This window comes from Drosophila kikkawai, chromosome 3R (genome assembly GCF_030179895.1).
Source record: "Drosophila kikkawai strain 14028-0561.14 chromosome 3R, DkikHiC1v2, whole genome shotgun sequence".
NCBI lineage: Eukaryota > Metazoa > Arthropoda > Insecta > Diptera > Drosophilidae > Drosophila > Drosophila kikkawai.
In genome coordinates this window covers 11,531,149-11,551,008 of record NC_091731.1, presented here as the reverse complement: position 1 = coordinate 11,551,008, position 19,860 = coordinate 11,531,149, and the positions used below count along the sequence as shown (strand labels likewise).

The 19,860-nt window shown below is 45.8% G+C and overlaps 3 protein-coding genes across 4 annotated transcripts in view; 2 read left to right on the top strand and 1 right to left on the bottom strand.

Annotated features, from left to right (window-relative positions):
• Cow (Proteoglycan Cow) overlaps positions 1 to 19,860 on the bottom strand; it is a 45,230-nt gene that overhangs the window by 6,126 nt on the left and 19,244 nt on the right. For both annotated transcript variants that reach the window (XM_017161993.3, XM_017161994.3), the window contains exons 2-5: positions 5,802 to 5,868; positions 5,566 to 5,668; positions 5,017 to 5,415; positions 541 to 689 (exon numbers count right to left, since the gene is read on the bottom strand). In XM_017161993.3, coding sequence (XP_017017482.1) covers positions 541 to 689; positions 5,017 to 5,415; positions 5,566 to 5,668; positions 5,802 to 5,868 — 718 coding nt within the window. The remainder of the gene's footprint in view (positions 1 to 540; positions 690 to 5,016; positions 5,416 to 5,565; positions 5,669 to 5,801; positions 5,869 to 19,860) is intronic.
• LOC108071295 (aminoacylase-1-like) lies at positions 15,953 to 17,645 on the top strand. The gene is made up of 5 exons (XM_070287190.1): positions 15,953 to 15,975; positions 16,071 to 16,176; positions 16,271 to 16,762; positions 16,832 to 17,249; positions 17,306 to 17,645. Exons 2-5 carry the CDS (start codon positions 16,083 to 16,085, stop codon positions 17,508 to 17,510), a joined length of 1,209 nt encoding a protein of 402 aa, XP_070143291.1. The 5' UTR covers positions 15,953 to 15,975; positions 16,071 to 16,082; the 3' UTR covers positions 17,511 to 17,645.
• Positions 17,956 to 19,450, top strand: LOC108071297 (aminoacylase-1-like). The gene is made up of 4 exons (XM_017161997.2): positions 17,956 to 18,059; positions 18,112 to 18,603; positions 18,659 to 19,076; positions 19,134 to 19,450. The coding sequence occupies exons 1-4, from the start codon at positions 17,969 to 17,971 to the stop codon at positions 19,336 to 19,338; spliced, it is 1,206 nt and encodes a 401-aa protein (XP_017017486.1). The 5' UTR covers positions 17,956 to 17,968; the 3' UTR covers positions 19,339 to 19,450.

The window sequence follows — 19,860 nt, the reverse complement described above, 5'->3', positions numbered from 1 at the left end:
TTTATTTTGTTTTTAGCATCGTTGCAGTGCTGCTCTCTCAGCCGAGCAAAATTGAAAATTAACGTGGCTGCCTGGCCGCCCCACAATGCTGGGTGGCTCTGGAAAAACAATGGCGGCGGCTACTTGTTCGCCGGCCTATTAAATATTTAACAAGTGTTTCGGGGGCCCGGCGAAAAAATATTTAAAGCCAAAGCCTTTGTTTGGTAATTGGAATTTTTAATTGCCGGCAGTCTAGCAAATCGCAGCTAGCCAGCTTTTTCTAGCATACTTTCTCGGGCGGCCAACTCCCCCGGCCAACCAAGCCTGTCACGTAATATATGTATGCAATTTATTTTGTAGTCCCGGGTCCGGTCCTGGCAGATTGCCAGGCTGGAACTGGAACTGGTGTTGGGTCTGCCTCTGGGTCTGGCCTTGCTGGAGGAGCTCATTATGCTGGCGGAGCATTTGATTCTGGTTTGGGCCAGCACTGCCGCCTGTATTTGTTCGTTTCCCCGTTTGTTGTGGAAATGGAAAGAAAGGAGGAGGGTTCCTGGGACTTACCCTTGCAGGGACAGAATCCTTTGCAGGCGATCCGTATGGACGTCGAATGTATGCAATTGTGATAATCCAATCTGCATAGTGATGAGTAGGTCCTGTTGTCGGCGCCGCACAGGAACGTCGGCTTGGCCACAGGACACGGCTTGCAGTTGCTACAAGAGGGCGAAAGTCGGGAGTTAGGAGAAATCAGAGAAGTAAACTCAGGGGGCACAACGGCAACAAATAGATGACATGCAAAATTAATTTTTATGCAAATGAAGTCGGCGTCCGTTCCATCCTTATCTCTGTCCACATGTCCTGACTCTTGCCAGGTGAGCGGAGCTCTGCTTATACATTTATTTAAATATTTATTTAATATTCGCTGCACGCACGCCCGGGCAAACAGTCGAGCCATGAGATTGGCCAGGGGACCAGGGGCGTTCAGGACTGAGACTCTGAAACTTTATTTAATAATTTGAGCAAATATTTAAACTGCCTACAAGGGGCCATTCTCATAGCTTTATGTCGAGCTCGAGATAGAGGTCCCGGGTAAGCCCAATTCATTCCGAGAGTAACACTTTAGACCATTTTAATTACCCGCAAACGGAGGCTCCCCTTAATCCTCTGTCAATCAATCAAAGCTCAGCCTTTGGCATTTATTTTAAAAGAAAATCACACCCTTCAATCATACTGCTGTCTCCTTTTTTATGCTCTTCATTTAAAACCAACAAAAAGATTATTTCAATTAATTGATGCTCCCGCCGCTACTGTTCGTTTAATAAAAAACACTTTGCCGGGAGTTTTTTTTGGAGCATGGTGTCGCTTTAATTGGCCAGCAGCGAGTTCACACCACCAGTCCCCGCCCGCCTATTCCATAATTTTTATTCACAAATATATGCACGAAAGACTCACTTTTTTGCACGCCTCTCGGTATAAAATGAAATTTGCACAATTATTCGGGTTGTATCTCGAATGAAAAGCAATTTGCCTAATTGCCCCAATTCGGTGGCTATAATTAGAGGCTTTTATTGAACTTTCTTTTTTTTTTTTAATTTTGGGAAATTATTAATTGAAAATTTGCCTGTTTTGCCGGTTCAAGCTTAGCCCCAGAATCGTTTTGGAGCTCAGTTCTACTTATTCCTGGATGATGTCGTTTCTAAGCCATTGTTTGCTCTTGCTAAATACATTTTAAATAAACCTTGGATATTCCATTACTTAGTGAAGGGGAAAATAGCAAGAAATTCAATAAAAATAAAAAAGAAATGTTGGATTTGTCAAAGGGATTCGGTTATGCCAACGATTTAAACTGACCAATTCCGTTGCGGAGCCAATGTAAACGTACCGATGGCCAAAACCAATGTAAACATATATGTGTGAAGGATATTTGTAGCCAGTCGCTCCTTCACTTCTCGCTTTTAATTAAAAATTCTCTCGCATGTTCTTTTGCACGCTTCCGCCCCCGCTTCAGCTTTGTTTGCGCTTCCCTCCGCCGAATTGTTTATACAAATTTAATGAAATTCTTAGGGCCAGTAAATAGTGAGACGAATGAGCCTGTTAATTCGGGACCGACGTTTCGGCCACAGCCAATGACAGGCCGCAATCTTGAATGGCCTGCGCAGCATCTGCGGTTGCTTTGAGCAAATTGCCCATCAACTGACGCTGCCCACATGCCGGCTCCTTGTCCCTGTGTCTCTGCGAAAAATGTGTAAATTTTTACTCAAATATTTGCTTTCAATTTTGCAACCCAATCCCTGGGGGGCGGTCGAGATTCGGGGGATGCCTCCCGCTCTGCTCTGGCTTTTGCTCCTGCTCCTGTTCCTGCTCCTTCAGCTGCTGAAGCCGACAGCTTCATGTGCATAGACCACAAAACAGCTCAGTGGTCTCGAATAACTGCCGGAGACAGGCATCGCACATGGCACATCGCACACACCCCCACGCATACACACCAAAAGCTGAGTTGTGGCAGGTTTAGGTGAGATCTGAACTATGTGCCCCATCCGAGCAAATGCCTTCATGGAATCTCAAAATGCCATTCAGGCCTCAACTAACACTGGACCTCGTTTATGTACCTCAAAATATAATTTCAAAATATATCAAACATACATTTTGTGTTACTTAAAAGAAATCGAACATCATTAAATGAAAAATATAAACCCTTTGGCAGTTCTTGAAGAACAGAACATCATCAAATTCCCATTTCAATCAAAAAGTAATATGAAAATCCAATTTGCGCCCACTGTGCGCTGCTGGCATATTGTTGCAACAAACAATGCTAGCCGCACACATGAGTTATGACTCGATCCCGCTCTCCAGCTGTGTGTGTGCTCCGTCTTTGGGTCTTTGGGAAGTGGTCTATTAGAAATGCCCCCTCCCAATGACCCCTTCGCCAAGGCGGGCCTTTGTTTGACTTGCGCCCCGAATGGAAAGACGAGAACTGGAGCAGCTCCTGCCGCCATGATGCCATGATGCCACTATGCCATGATGAGTGGCAACCGCCGGCTCAAACTATTGATTTTGCCCGAGGCTCGGCGTGACACATTCATATTTCATGCCATTGACATAGATACACAAATGCAGGCATGGCGACGGGGATTTTCGGTAAAAGGAAAATTGAAAAGGAAAATTCGTAAACACAAAAGCGGAGGAAAAAATATATGTCAAAAGCCATTGTTAATGTCATCGCTGGGAGCACAACGAATCCCCTCATGGGGCGTCATGGTCGGGGCGCGTGATTTGCCTATAGATTGATTTTTACACCCCAACACCCGCACAGTCGCTCACTTTGCGGTGGAGGAGCAGTATAAGAAGGATGAGGTGTGTGTGTGCGGCCAGGGGGTTTGCGGTGTTTGCCAAGTGGATTTTAATTCAATTACAAACGCCCCGAGGACACAGGACTCAAACAACAACAACAACAGCAACAAAGCTCTGAAGCTCTTCAGAGTATTCGCCGAAATTTTTACATTTATTTGCACAAGAATTTTCCGAAATTAATTTTTCATTCTAGAAATTACGTCAAAGGATGAAAACGAAAACTTTTTCGGCTGTTGTTCCTTCTTTTTCTTACCGCCCGGCGAGTGTCAAGCAGCGAGCATGAAATTAAACTTTGTTCAAACAAAAGCTCAACTGATAACCGGGGGAAATAAACAGCAATCGGAGTTTATTTTTATTTTTCCTAAACACACTTTGTGGGTACTGAATTTCAAAGGATTCTCAAGTGGGGCAAAGGAAACATGTTTGCCAGAATTAATGAGAAAGGTGTGGTAATAATTATTGTGCTAATATCAAATATAATTATTAAATAACTTAAACTTAAAGTCAAATCATGAATTAAGCTAGCTTTAAGTTCTAGAAACTTTTCGTAAAATATGTATAGGTATTGAAATTGATGTGCTCCGCTCCTTCGGCACTTCACATACCAATTTAAGCCCAAAAATTTAACAACGGAAATCGACGTTGCCAACAACTTCATTTCGCCGCAGGGGAACAATCGCTACCCTTCTGTTGTGGAAAGCCAGGCCAATCGGGCCTTGACACCGACTCTGTTCGACTTTGACTTCATATCCAGGGCTCTGCCGCTGCCACACCTGATCCTGGCCTGCTCCTGGCGCCCTTTTTTGGGGCCCTTCTTCGAGGCGCTGCTCGCGTGCGAGTCCACAATTTGGGTTAGGGTCAAAGCGATAACACGGAACAAGTCAAAGGATCCGACGACGGCACGCGTCAAAGGGTAAAGGCCGTAAAGCTGTCGTTGCGGCCCGTTCAAGCAGTCAACCAGTCAACCATTCAGCCATTCAGGCAGAAGTATGCCAGCTCCGGCCAAAAGCCAGAAAGCCCGAAAGCCAACAACGATAACGGCCAAAAGGCAGTGAAAAAAACAGGCCAGGGACCAACGTCTGCGTGCTAAAAATTGTACCACTGTAAATTTATTGCGGAATTTTTATACACGATAAAACAATTTGTTATTAGCATGGCGGCCGTGGAAATCAGGGGTAATTCGGATCGTGGCAGGGGCGGATGTCAAAAGGTGACCTACTCCGACTCCCTCTCACATCAACCCTTTTTTGTGTACGCGAATTTGCTTAATGAAATGTAAAATCCCATTCAAAGGCAAACGCAAAAAGTTCCGCCTATAAGTTAAGCACTTGAATGCTGCACTAAGAGAAAAACAGAGGGAGCTTCTACAGAAATGAAATAAAAATTAAAGATAAATACCTTATAAAAAATACCTTAGAAGAGATGTCAAAGAGGAGTCTTTTGAAAAACAATAAGTGATTGAGACTTAACGATTTTCAGAACCTTACATATACATCTTTCCCATATTTCTAATTACGATATCATAAATTTCCTTAAATAACTATTAAACTATTGTAAAAATAAAAGATTTTTTCAATAGATCTTGGCTTTGTCCCTTTTTCCTGCAGGATTTGCATGATTTTATCCTCAGATATAACCGACTTGGACAGGAAATAATACCAAATTGCTGAAGAATTTCAGTGTACTCACTCCAACTCCTCGTCGTCATCCTGCTGGATGGCAGAGGGTCCTGCTGGTGGCTGGGATTGCTGCTGCTGCTGCTGTTGTTGTTGTTGTTGCTGAGGCTGCTGCTTATCGCTGGCGGCAATGCTGTTCTCATAGAAGACATCGTCCTCCTTGGACTCGTCCTCGTCGCCCAGGCTGAGGCTCTTATCTTCGTCGTCGGTCTCCTCATTGCCCTGGACATTGGCCTGGACGGGGCTGTTGCCGGGACTGCTGTTGCTGCCGCCGTTGAGGCTGCTATCGCTGCTATTATCCTCGTCGTCGTTGTTGATGTCCTCCGTATCCTGGCTGTCCTGGTTGTCCTGCTGGTTGACACGCCGCTTGGCCTCCTCCTCCAAGTACTTGGCCTTGCTGATTATCTCATCGCTGAAATGATGGTTGCCCACAAGAGCGGTGTTAGTTTAGAGCGCCGGCGGCGGCAAAAGACCGCAAAAGTTTCAATTTAATTGGCTCATCAGGCCTAACAACAGCCATCAGGGTGGAATTTGCCCAGCCCCAACCGAATCAACCACCTACCGGTTCTTGTGCAGCTCCTTCTTCGACACGCACACGGCGCTGAACTCGTCCTCCAGCAGGCAAATTTCACGCTTCTTGCAGTTCAGCGGTCGGCAAAGGTCACCTGCAGGCGTTAGAGTTTAATTTATTAATAGCTGCGATAACACACTGCCACCCGTTCGTCCTTGGTCCTTTGTGAGGACCTAATTGGACGCAGCCAGCGGGCAAATGGAGTGTGATTCTCTGGGCTTACTTACTTGAGGGATCATGAATCCAGCGCTTGTGCTCCCCGGTATTCTTGTTGCTCTGCGTGTTTTTGTTTATCTGGAAAAAGAGAGCACAATAAATTGCACGTGAGACAGTTGCTAGTTTAATTTTGTTATTTAAATGCATAAAAAATGCAAAGCGCATGCAAAGGCAAACTGACGTCTGTCAAAATTCACACATGCACTGGCAACCGAACAACACAAACACAACCCATTCAGACTCACTGGGGTATACACACACGGGGCACACACTCACACACACCGGCTCAGCTGTACACAGGGCGTATGCGTAATGGCAGTTCACGCAAACAGGCAAGGACATTGTGGCATTTGCACTGCAGGGAGGGGCAAGTTAAAAAGCAAACAGTATCGAGGCATAGGAAAAAAAGTGCAGGACAGGATTTGTGTGTGCCTTTCTAATGATGATCAATAGTTCATCTGTTATGGCAACAAATGGAGCTGATGGGATGTGACTACAGATGGACGATTCAGAGATTAATCCATGGAGCGTGCTCGGAGTCATCAGACGGAAGGAGAGCTTTTTGCGACAAATACCTAAATTGCTTTTTGGATAAACGAGAACTGTGTGCAGTCGGGCTGTGAACCGGAAAGGCCTCTGCCTCCTCCGCTTTCAGAGAGAGTGAGCATATGCAAATCTGATTGAAGGCTAAAAATATGGCAACACACTCACTCGCCTTGCTTAGTTATGCGATACTCCGCTCTTTGCCGAGCAGATTTATTTTAATTTAATTCAATTCAGCACGCAGCTTAAGCGCACATACACAAAATCACCGACAAATGGTGTATTTTGTACTACTCCCCCTCCCACCGCCCGCTGGGCATTGTGAGGCGAACCGAAATGTTATTAAGTGCAATGGTGCGTATGCATAATATTTAACTTGTCTATAAAATTTATGACGCACTAACAGCATCTGCAGCAACACAAATAGCTGCCGCTGCTGCTGCTGCCATGCCACCTCTGCTGCCGCCGGTTAAATGGGGAAAATAAGCTGCGAAAAATAGCAAAAATAAATTCCCAACCCTCGCTCATGCCCACGTTGACTTGACAGTTTTGCAATGGCGTCCTGGCCACTCTCTGTATTCTGTATCCGGTGCCCTGTGTGCCTGTGCTGTGGGTTTGTTGTTCGAGTTGCTGTTGCAGCAGCTGATACTGCCATCGCTGCTGTCAGTTGGCTTAATGAAAGCGACAGGAGCAGAAAAAGCTACAGCAAAAACAACATCTATAGTAGCAGAATGCTTCGAGCCTTTTGGATGCCAGCGAATTCCGCCACAGTGATGTCCAGTTCTCCTTTATTCTATCTTGAACTCTTATCACATTCCCTAACAATTTAAACAGAATTACTACATCTTTTAAAGCCAGTTTTGTTTGTTCTACTTTCTACTTCGGTCGATTTTTCCTCATTTAAAAATAACTTAAAATAGGCCAATCTGTAGTGCTATTCTGCTTTTCACCGTGCAACACGCTGATGCACCCATATAAAACAAGCCAACGCGGAATTGCTCAAGTGCGAAGTGGCAATTGCGGGACACACATCTACTGGCAACGCACCCAATGGCCACGCCCCCATACCACTGTCAGCCGCCCATCCTCAACCCATTTCCACCATCGGCCAACTGTAATGCAATAAACTCGTCCTGGACGTGGACGCAGGCAATTTGCATGCGTTAAAACGCAATTTGTGCGCGTTTCCTGGCCGCGGTTGCAGCATGCCTGCTCCCTTTTTCACCCATTTTCCAAAAGCCCTCTTCGCGCAGTTTTCCCGCCTTTTGGGGGATTCCGTGGAGAGTCTTCATGGCACCGGGATCTCTTACAGCTTTAATGCTCTAGCCTTTGATTGCATTGCGTGAGTGCACAGGGAAAAAATGTTAACAAAATTAATGAAATCTGTAAGGTAAGAGTATGGATTCTTATTATATACACTGGACGTTTTAAATGATTTCTTTTACATTTAAAAATATTTGGTAATTTAAAACTAGAGCATTTCCTAGTTTATATTAGGAAATAGTTATTGCATTGTATTTTTAAAATAAATAAATAATGGACACACAATAAAGCCGTATCAAACTATTCGTTATAGGATTATGGCATAGCAGGATATTGAAGCCAATGTCTGCCACAAGGGAAATGTAAGTGATCCTGTGTGGTTTTACTGTTTTTCCCCGTGTGGCTCAATGTGTATGTGTATGTGGACCTGCGGCCAGGTACGTTGATTGGGCAGGTTGGGAATCCGTGCGGCTTGCTCCTGTGGCACTCCGTTTGTTGGCTTTAATTGCACTGCGTTTGCTGCGGTGGCGGTGGCATTGGTGGCCCATTGGTTGCCCTCGTCGCTGGTCTGGATACTCTAAAGGTGCTGGTGGCCATACGATTGACCTTATTGTGGCTTTTGGCGGGGGCGCGTGATAAAACAGCACACAGCTGTTGCAACAGTGACATGACCCACCAGCATAACATAATATTTAAAAAAGCAGCTCTCTCCATCATCCTGCGCCACTAAACTGGGTCAGTGTAGCAGCTGGCGGGAAAACGCAACATAATGCAACAGCAGCCGGATGGACAGGGCAGGGAAGTTAAGTTAGGTATATGCCGGGGCCACCCGCGTTGAGTTTTCCGGGGGCGGAAGCCCACCCGCGTTGTTGGCCAAAGTTTGCCAGCCGTTTAACCTCTTTGCAAAGATTTCTGGCTGTTTAAGTGGCTGAGCTTATTAAAGCCCACTTAATTGGGCTCCTCCAGCGGCGCCCGGCAAGTGCAAGTCTTCCAGCGAAACTTGACCCTAATTTGGAGGCCCCGAAGGAGCTTCATGCGCCCGGCTTCTTGCAAAATATTTTGCGCGGTTTGCTGGGGAAAAGATAAAGACGGCATTGTTACTGAAGCCATTTTTGTTTTTCCGTCACTGCAGCTTGCCACGCCCCACGCCCATCGCCCACCGCCCTTAGCACGTTCCGACCCACATTGTACCCCCCTTTTTCGCCGCAGTGTGGCAATCTGTCAAGCTTTAAATTGAATTTACGACTTTGTTTTCGTTGCGGGCTTATTTCATCTTCCTTTGTTCGCTGCCCGTGCAATTTCTTGCAATTTCTTTATTGTTTTCCCCATTTTCCCGGCCAGAATAGCAAACATTCTTGTCGTTGCCCGGCATTCGGGGACTGCCAATTTCGGCTGCATTATGTAAATGTAATTTTTAAGTTTCAGTCCCGAAATCGATATCTGCCGGCGATGTCCTAAGCCCGCCCCAAGTCCTTTGTGCTCCATTTAATTTCCACTCATGCATTGATTCATACGGATTTCAGTGAAATCGATCGTCTATATATATGCGTGAATCCCCATGGCACATAACTCATTGGCGCATTCAGCGATTCAGCAATCAGTTCGGCAGAAGGACCAAAAGGAGCAAAAAATTCACATTAAATCCGCATTTCCCCGTAGCCATCTATTTTGCAGTTGAAATTTGGGGAAATTGGAATTGGGCGTTGCTCGTTTCGCGCTGGAAATTGTTGTAAATTATTCAGCGGACATCAAATGACTGCCAATGATGCGGTTGCTCTGCCTTCGCCCCACCCCGTCTCCCGGCCAATCAATAAAATATGAACGCGGTTTGGGGTCTGCAGCGCCATAGTTTTGCCGCAATTAGAGCGCAATAGATTGGAGAGGCAGGATCTGGGGTGAGAGGAGGAGTTGGTATCTCCATTGATATGCTAAATAGAGGCCCGCAAAATGACCAACTGACTGACGACTGAAGCTCCGGCCTCTGAATTATGCACTCCACTTGAAAAATGCATTAGCTGGGAATTTATGTGTCTCTATATATGGTAGTACTACAGTACGTGTGTCCGTGTTCGTGTCGGTGTCCCCAATCCTCGCAGGCCATCATCCATGCTGAGTCAGATGGGATGGCATTCAGGCTCTGGCGGGCACATAAATTGCACATTTTCGTGCACACAAAATGGTAAATCAATTCCTATTACTATTACCGCCCGGCTAAGCCGGCTGTCCGGGCTCTGGGCTGCCACATTTCCGGAGCCGTATCCGTAGTCGCATCCGGATCCCGGTCCGGGTCAGCAGGAGGCTGGCACAGGAGCAGGCACAGGCGCAGGCACAGCGGGTGAATCCATCAATATATAGCTTAGATCTGACGCTGGCCCGGGCTTTGCGAAAGTTCTGAAGTGTCTTTTTGTGGCCCCGAGTGGGGAAGTGGGAGCGGGCCTTTGGGCCAGGAAATTGCATTCTTCGGGCCAAAAGTGTCACGAGAAGTCGAGGCAAACAAATCCCCGGTCTGGTGATGGGAGCGGGAGTGGGAAAGTTAATTGCTATTACCCAACCCATTGAGGAACCACCCGCCATTAGTTGTGGGCGCAGTTGGAGACTCATTAAATGAGCTGTCAGTGGCGCTGTCACATGCATAAATTATACAATAATCTCATTTTAATGGTTAATTAAATTACCATAACGCTCAGCTGTCAAAACGGACATCAGATTGCGGGCGGGGGCCGTGACCTGGCGGCGAGTGATTCGTTAAAACGGAAAATTGCAAAATTGCAGCGCAAATATTTGTGTCGGAGGCAATAAAAAGTATTATGCGATTCGTGCATTAAATAAACCATGGCGTGTCCCCGGAGCTTCGTGCCCTGCCGGCAGGACAATAAACATGGGGCACCTGGAACGTGCCACCAGCAGGTGAGCCAGCAGGAGCAGGATCCTGGCCAGGCCTAGCTGTGGTGCATGTGTGGGGCGTGGCACGGGGGCGTTATGTTTATGCATCATAAATGCATTCTGCAGCTGCCCGGGATGAAACGAAACCGCATTGCAGTCATAAAACATTCGCTACAGCGGCGACTACAAAACAGGCAAAATTGCAACAAATTGCAACTGGCGAGGGTAGGAAAAACACAAGAGCAACATCCCGGCGAACAAAGGCCACTAAAATGTGCTTACCTATGTGGAAGAGATACTCGTACACACCGCCATCCGCCATCCGCCACATACAAGCTTGCAATTCGTATTTATAAACACGCTCGCAAAAAAAGGAGGACGGCACTCTAAAAGCCACTGCTCTCGGGGGGATTGGTAGTGGTTACCATCTGATTGCTGGCATTTTTTATGTCATGCCGCCTGCATTTTGAAGCCAGAATAGCTCGCCCTTGGTTACAGAGATTGGAACAAGTTTACTACAAATCCGGGCGCATAAACACTGCCCGCCGTGGTAGGAAAGGGGCCCGGATAAAGGTAGAAAGTTATGCCATGCCAGATGCCGGCGGGATTCCGGATATAAAGGAAGCCGGCGGCACTAAATGCATTGCGGAAAATCGATTATGTGCCAGTCCCTCGATCCGGGGCCATTAATCAGTCAGGCATTACTTAGCCAGAAATAGGAACTTGACCGGACCCTCTCCACTGGCCTGGATGCGGGCAGTGGCCACGCCCTCTGTGTCGGCTAATGGGGGGCATTTAAAAGCTTTCACGACGAGCATCAACCATGAGCAATGTGGCTCGGCCACGCCACAAAGGCCACAGATATGCCACTGACTGAAGTCGGAGCGAAGCGGAGCCGTGACCCGACCTGCTTGCTCCTTAAATGGCAATCCTTTAATAAGCATGCCACACCCAGTCACGCTCCGCGACCCCGCCCCGCCACTACTCGCTCGACGCCACGGTTCTCAAAGTGGCGTGCATTTTCACCGATTGAATAGTTCAATCAATTAGTTAATTGCAGCCATGGTCGAGCGGAGTGCACTGCACAAATCGAGGCACTTAGCAACGGTCATTAGCAGGCAAGTCCTGCGAGTCCTGTGAGTCCGACTGCGGATGTGGTCAAGCTAGTTGAAGTGGAAGTGGGACGGCAAGATGTGATTGCCAGGAAGGAGCTCGCCAGCTGCCAGTTTGCCAGCTATGTTAGTTTCGCAGGAAACCAGATAGCTGGAAATGACACTGGCCAACTTTGAATCCAACTGGCTGACATACGGGTCAAGCACGGAGAGAAATAGGATTTAATAAATTTAAAATATATATACTTATAAAAAGCGAATACAATAAGGCATGGTGACTTTTATTCAATAGTTTAATGTGAAATATATTTAATAAATAATTTCTACTTTTCATACGAAAGTGTGTCTTAGTCTCCTCAATTTTATTTTAAAACCTTTATACTTTCTTCTATTTTAATATCACTGTTATTTTTCTGTGTGCAGCGACAATTAAAAATACCTTTAACTTCGGCAGGGGACAACTAGTGAAATGGGGCTGCAACTCTTTGAGGCACATCAGGCGCAGCTGTCCGGCTGCGGAGAAAGTGCAAATGGGGGCGTGGCAGTCGAGAAATCGTCGCCCTGCCGGAAAAACACACGGAGCAAAGGGAGATGTCGGATGAAGTAGCGGAAAATGAAGTTTTTCCGAGTTGCATCAGCAACTCTGTCGCCGGGACAGAGCAAACAAAAACTTAGCAAATTGCAATTCATCGCTCACGCGGCGAAAGGAAAGGCGGAGGGCTGTGCTTCTCTGTGCTTAATAGAAAATAAAAGCAGGCAAGAATCATGTTTTATGTCGCCCCCGTCCCTGCGGGGGTAGTTCCCCTTTTTCATTAAAAGCCATTCAGACGGCGCACCCTCGCCGCTCGCCTGCTCGGATGCCTGACAGCCATTACAGACCGGCAAAAATGGCGGCGGCACCCGGAAGTCGGCTGTTGCTGCCTCGCTCTTTCCGCCTTCCGCTCTCGCTCTCTGTGCTCGCTGATGAGAAATGACAGGCAATAATGCCGTTAGCCGTGCTCCATCTGCATTTATCATAACTTCTGTGTGTTATTTGCTTTGATGGCTCTGCGGAAAATCTCGCCCCCGGCCGCTGATGTTGTTGCTTTTGCCGTTCTTGTTTGCCGGGTTTTGTAATCTCTGTCGCGGTAATTGCCAAGTGCGATGCGATTCCTGGGGATGTGATGTGGTGAGCCGCTGCTGCCTGTTGCCTGCTTATCTGTGTGCCTGTTTGGTTTGGCATTCAGGAGCGGTTCCCTGGTGCTGACAGGTCTTAAGTATGCAATAGTTTTTGCTCTGTTTGCCAACTCGACTTTATTATTTCGGCGTATTCACCTGTACTTAAGCACTAAGCCGCAGCTTTAAGCTTAGTAAAAGAAGGTAAGTATTTAGAGACCGTCAAGAGGCCGAAGTAAGGAGTCCCAGGGGACTGTTATTTATTCTGTATAGGTTTTACTTATTCTATTCATTCCAAGAGAATTTCTGTAATTATTTTTGATGGCTTCAGGCTGATGGCATTGCATAACATTCTTTGCTTAAATTAAGCTTGAAAAACTGTTGCTAAAATATACGTTAAGACGAATTTGATTGATTTGTATTTCATTCATTTCAGCTTAACTGGGGTATATAATTACATTTATTACATGAAATACGAATAGATTCTTCACACGCTCTCAGTGCTGGATTCAAAATACGATTCAACCTGATATTCCTCATATCGAATGTCATTTAATGTATGCAGCATCAAAACTGATTATTTGCCCTGGCTGAAATCGCATCCAGACCAAAATTGTAATGTGCTACCACAAACATACATTTGAATAAATATTTGATTTGCTTTATTGCATCAGGCTATTGGTAGCTGCATAATTGAACGCCGAATGCGATTAATTGCCAAAGCAAACAGGAGTCGGAGGGATTGAATTATGGAAATACGGAATGCGAGGTTGCAGCATTACGGTTTAAGCTGGTGGATTTTTATTTAAAATGTGTGTTTATGTATATCAATTAGCGTCAATCAAGCGTTAAATGCCGATCAATTAAATTATATCTGCTAATTATGTGAGCACACATTTTTTTTACAGATGCTTTCGTGTCTCCCTCGCATCCAATTTGCATGGCTCAGCGCACTATTTTCAGCCCGAATGCACCATATTTTGGTGACATTCGCACAACTTTGGACTGCAAGTGGGTTTCGAGTGGGTTCTCATAGTTGTGCCTTGCGCACGCAGCACGCATACGCACTGTTGGCCAGCACTTTTTTGCATATCGATGTCGGCAGTGAGTGCAGTGCGCTAAAGTGCTTGCCGAGAGCTCAACAACCATTTTTTTTTCTGCGTCCACGAAGCGAATGCTCCTAATGCCTGGCACACAAATTGAAGCTCTTTGCGAGTTGCGAACGCATGCCCGCCGGATTGTCCTTCAGCTGCCCGCCCACATTTCCCTGCTGCCGCATTTGTCGGGGCTTTGGACGCAATTCCCGAATAAACCAGAGAGCGACAGGGAAAGAGAGAGAGAGAATGTAATGGAATGCCAAAGCCGAAACTCAGTTCATTTTTTAAGGCATTTCCGGGAACTTGGGCAGGTAAGGCGCCCATAACGGATTAGGACTCTCCCCGAAAACGGCCCATATCCTGGAGCTGAGCTAACAAGCAGTCAGCGCAAACAGTTTCCTGCGCTGTTCGGATAATTGTTACAATATACAAAATTTTCATTTAGTTTATTTGCCCAGCGACAACATGTCGACACAGCAGCAGGAGCAGCAACATCGACAAACAGCCACGCCCACAACGCCCAGCTGCAGGAAGTTTGTGTGTTTATTTGACTTATGTGCACAGCGAGAAATATAAATATGTTCCTGTCAAATACAACTGTTTACTGTAACAGAAAAGGCGGAAGAGCAGAAATAATTGCAAGAGCAATTTATATTACGATAGCAAAAAATATGCTACAAAAACGTGGCACTAAAAATGTTCCTGCATACTTTAGGGTAACTTTATTTTATTTATATGAATATTTATTAATTTTTTAACCTTCAAATCTTAATAAGCACATTTAAAGTCAAAGTAAACATTTTGTTATCATAATACAATTTCTTGTTCATTCATTTATTTTAGTTAAATAAATTCTTTGAAATAAAATGACCCTTATTTCTTCATGTGATTGTAACTTGTGCTTGTGTGTTATTTAAAATGCAGACATATGTAGCGTGTAGTTGTTATTGTTGTTATTGCTGCTGGTGCGCCATTAAAATCCCAGCAACATTGTTAATGAACTTTTAATGACTTTCTGCGAGTACACACACTAAAACAATATCAACTTTGTCCCCCCCCCTGACTCTCGTACAATACAACACAAATCTCAGGGCTTCGGCTTACATTTCGAGAGCTCCGCTTTTTTTCGACACGTTTTTGTGGAGCAACGCCCGAAACAAGCGTAAAATCTAAATCTAAAACAAACTTTTGACACACACAGGACCAAAGGCGGACGCATTGCCACTGCAAGCGCAACTGCAACTACATTAATATGCGAAATTGGGAGTTCAGTGGAGGCCCCGAGGCTCCTGGCAACTTGTTTACAGGGCCCCCGCAGGGCGATATGTTGGCCGAAGTGCGGGTGCCAACGTGTGCCCTGCATCTTGATTAACAAATCAACTGGAATTGGAGTGTGATTGCATGCGATTCGAGTCGGTAATCGGAAATCTTGGCTACGGGCCAAAGGCAGAAACGGAGTCACCCTCAATCCAAAGCAATGCGGAGCACTTTCGCCACGATTCTGGGGAAATAAATCCATCAGCCGCAGGGAATGCCAAGTAAATGAGCCTTAAAGTGAGTTAACATGTGCTGAGAGCCATGAAATATCTACCAATTTGAGTCCTAGTTTCTAGGTTTTTTTACTTGTTGCATATAATTTCTATATACAGAATTCAGATTCCTCATTATTTTGTAGCTTTTTTAATTAAATATATAATTAAAGGAACCGATTGGCTTTGATTTAAGCTTAGTTATCTTTGAATTATAAACTAAATGTATGCATATTTTATATTTGCGCAGAAAATCACAATATAAGACATTTTTTCAAACTTGTTTTAAAACCCAGCTCTTTGGAAAATTTTAACCAAAATTGTAACACTTTTGATTAAAAGAAATGACACAGTTTTGTGCTGAAAACACATAAAATATTCACGTCTGTATGCCTGTCATATTAAAACTTATTTAGATTAGCCACCAAAATGTAAATGTAAACAATTGCTTCTGATAAAACGCTTTATAAGCGAAAACCACACGATAAGACCCAAGTTCCAGTTTCTGCTTGGCTCTATTTTTATGGCCGCTCTTATCGCTGATATTTAAACGCGCGCTTCTCACCACGGCCCCACAGTCGTCCGCGATCCGTTTTGAGAAAGGTGTGGTGAAGATCGATCAGCTGATCGCTGCGATTTGTTTAGGCAAACAAATTAATGAAACTATCGACCGGCTACACCCTTATCTCTTTGTTTAGTTCAAGTTCAAGATGAGTGCCGCCGCCAAGTGGGAAAGCAACGAGGAGATCCAGATCTTTCGCGAGTATCTCCGCATACCGACGGTTCATCCGAACGTGGATTACAGTGAGTCTGCGAAATATGTAGATAAACTTTATGGGGCTGCGATAGGAGCCGTGATCTTTACGACCATGCCATAAAACACGTCTGCTATTTATAGCCGCCTGCACGGAATTCTTGAAGCGCCAGGCCGTCAGCCTGGGCCTGCCCGTAGAGGTCGTTTATCCGGTGAACGAGCAGAATCCCGTGGTGGTGCTCAAGTGGCAGGGATCCCAGCCAGAGCTGCCCTCCATCATCCTCAACTCGCACACCGATGTGGTGCCCGTCTTCGCGGAGAAATGGACCCACGGTCCGTTCAGCGCCGATATGGACGCCGAGGGCCGAATCTTTGCCCGTGGCTCGCAGGACATGAAGTGCGTGGGCACGCAGTATCTGGGAGCGGTGCGAGCCCTTAAGGCATCCGGCTATCAGCCAAAGAGGACCATCTACCTGACCTTCGTGCCGGACGAGGAGGTGGGCGGCCATCTGGGCATGCGGGAACTGGTGAAGAGCGACTACTTCAAGAAGCTGAACGTGGGCTTCAGCTTCGACGAGGGCATCTCCAGCGAGGACGATACCTACGCCCTATACTATGCCGAGCGCACTCTGTGGCGTAGGTTTTATTTTTTACAGAATTACTTTTTTTCTGGATGTTACGAGTAATATTTCCCTTTCCTCACAGACCTGAAGTTCAAGTTCAGTGGCACTGCCGGACACGGATCGCTCTTGCTGCCCAACACAGCCGGAGAGAAACTGAACTATGTGGTGGGCAAGCTAATGGAGTTCCGCAAATCGCAGGTCAAGAAACTGGCCGACGACTCATCCCTGGAAATAGGAGATGTGACCACCGTGAACCTGACCCAATTGAGGGGAGGAGTGCAGAGCAATGTGGTTCCTCCGCTGTTGGAGGCAGTCTTTGACATCCGCATTGCTGTGACCGTGGACATTGCCGCATTCGAGAAGCAGATTCGCGACTGGTGCGAGGAGGCTGGCGGCGGCATCGAGCTGGAGTTCGAGATGAAGAACCCCTTCGTGGAGCCTACGAAGATAGATGCCTCAAATCCCTACTGGCTGGCCTTCAAGAAGGCTCTTGATGACCTGTAAGGATGAAGGAAAAAAGACTCTAGCTTCGATTTTCATTATTTATATTTTGCAGTGGTCTCAAGACGCGAGTTCGAGTTTTTCCCGGAGCCACGGACAGTCGTTATGTGCGCTATGCAGGCATTCCCGCTCTGGGCTTCTCGCCCATTAACAACACTCCCATCCTGCTTCACGACCACGACGAGTTCCTGAAGGCTGACACCTATTTGCATGGCATCGAGGTGTACAAGAAGCTCATTCCCGCTGTGGCCGATTCCTGAAGAACTGATTTCAACATTTATCATAATGAAATTATGCATTTTTATATTGTTTTCATTATATGTTTTTAAAGCTCTGTAAAAGCAGTGGGTCAAAGTCCCAATGGCATGCCAATAAAGTACCTTTTAAAGACTAAATGCTTATCAAAAAAACCGTCCATCGATTTGATGGATTTGATTTTTCTTTTTTTTTTATCATTTTATGTCAGTGTGAATGATAATAATAAAAAGCAAAACAAAGTTGCCGCCTGGCTTTCCGGGATTAATAAAGTACGGGAGATTCTGAGATTCTGTGCACGCGGAGATGGAAAATAGCACAAAATGCAAGCGCTCCTAATCGCTGCAAACCCAGAGTCAACAAATGATAACGTTCAGAAGTCAAACCATACTGAGACTTAAAACCAAGTAACGACACTCATTGCAAGGCAGTCGGATTATTACAGCGGAGACTTCAGCTTAAAATGTGCCCGGAGCAATGGAAGAACAATGAGGAGATAAAAATATTCCAGGAGTATTTACGTATTCCCACTGTTCATCCAGATGTGGATTATAGTGAGAACTGTTGATACTTCCTAGATAATTAGTTATTAATATACATTTCCAGCTGCCTGCGTGGAGTTCCTAAAGCGACAGGCCAGCAGCCTGAACCTGCCAGTCGATGTGGTTATTCCTGTCCTGCCATCGAAACCTGTGGTGATAATGAAGTGGTTGGGGAAGTGTCCCGAGCTGCCATCGATTATTTTGAACTCGCACATGGATGTGGTTCCCGTGTTTCCCGAAAAGTGGACACACAACCCATTCGGTGCCCACATGGACGAAGACGGTCGAATTTATGCACGAGGGGCACAGGACATGAAGTCAGTGGGATGTCAGTATCTGGCCGCCATTCGGGCACTGAAAGCCAGTGGCTATCAACCCAGAAGGACTGTGTACCTGACTTATGTGCCCGACGAGGAGACCGGCGGAGATATGGGCATGGCTGCGCTGGTGAAAGGCGATTACTTCAAGAACATGAATGTGGGCTTCAGCTTGGATGAGGGCATCGCCAGCGAGAACGAGTCATACCCCATTTTCTATGCAGAACGCACTTTGTGGCGTGAGTGTTAGTGAATGGGAAATGCCAATTAGACCTTAATCCTATACCCCTTTAGATCTTCGCCTGAAATTCAGTGGCTCTTCCGGCCACGGCTCGTTGCTGCTAGAAAATACTCCTGGTGAGAAGTTCCACTATGTGTGGGATAAGCTGCTACAGTTCCGAGAGTCCCAGGTCCAACGACTGGCCAAAGAACCATCTCTCGACATTGGCGATGTGACCACCGTGAATCTGACTCAGCTTGGGGGAGGAGTTCAAAGCAATGTGGTTCCTCCGCTTTTGGAGGCAGTCTTTGACATTCGCATAGCCATTACCCAGGACGTGGATGAGCTGGAGCAGCAGGTTCGTGACTGGTGCGAGGAGGCTGGCGGTGGAGTAGAGCTGGATTTTATCCTAAAATGCCCATTCGTGGAACCAACCAAGATAGACGCCTCCAATCCCTTCTGGCTGGCTTTCAAGCAGAGCCTGGATGAAATGTGAAGGGGGAATGACTTAATGAGTTTGTGCCGGTAATAATGTTTTTGTTATTTCAGCGGCCTGAAAACCCGCGTTCGAGTCTTCCCCGGAGCCACTGATAGCTGCTACGTCCGGGAGGCCGGAATTCCGGCCCTGGGCTTCTCCCCCATCAACCACACCCCGGTGCTGCTGCACAATCACAATGAATACCTGCGGGCCGATACCTATCTGCACGGCATTCAGGTGTACAGGAAGCTCATCCCGGCCATCGCTGACGCATAGAATATTCGGTGGAACTGGCCTTTGGACTGCTCTGTTCATACCACAAACACCCCTGATGAATCAAACATGAATTAAATACCTTTAACTCGATACAATTCAGTCTTTGATTTGCTGCCTTATCACCTTTAAATTTCATATCAGTTTTGTGAGTAATATTTTGGGTCGATGAGTGTTATGACCGAAATTAAATGTTTAAGTGTTATGATTACCTCAAATCATATCGTTCGATGCAAATAAAAGAAAAAGCTGATAGTAAAGGGGATTTCCTTGAATTTATATATATAATACACATTTGGAATTTTTTAAAATAATAAATAAGGTTTTAATTAGGCTTAAATACTCTATATCAATAACATAAAAAGAAATTACCATATAATTTATTCTATAATTCATTTAGAGTTTAATTAAATACAATTCTTGGCAGAATAGTATCCATAAACTAAATCACAAATTTATAAGTATATAGAACAAGGCATTGTAAAACCACAACAGGGTACATAAACTTCGGCGTGTGAAGCTTGT

What these genes read in the sequence shown, in the direction of transcription:
- LOC108071295 (XM_070287190.1), top strand. Translation starts at nt 16,083, where the DNA reads ATGAGTGCCGCCGCCAAGTGGGAAAGCAACGAGGAGATCCAGATCTTT. An exon ending in TCATCCGAACGTGGATTACA is followed by an intron (nt 16,177 to 16,270) that starts GTGAGTCTGCGA and finishes TGCTATTTATAG; the next exon opens with CCGCCTGCACGGAATTCTTG. An exon ending in TGCCGAGCGCACTCTGTGGC is followed by an intron (nt 16,763 to 16,831) that starts GTAGGTTTTATT and finishes CTTTCCTCACAG; the next exon opens with ACCTGAAGTTCAAGTTCAGT.
- LOC108071297 (XM_017161997.2), top strand. Translation starts at nt 17,969, where the DNA reads ATGTGCCCGGAGCAATGGAAGAACAATGAGGAGATAAAAATATTCCAG. An exon ending in TGCAGAACGCACTTTGTGGC is followed by an intron (nt 18,604 to 18,658) that starts GTGAGTGTTAGT and finishes ATACCCCTTTAG; the next exon opens with ATCTTCGCCTGAAATTCAGT. An exon ending in AAGCAGAGCCTGGATGAAAT is followed by an intron (nt 19,077 to 19,133) that starts GTGAAGGGGGAA and finishes TTGTTATTTCAG; the next exon opens with CGGCCTGAAAACCCGCGTTC.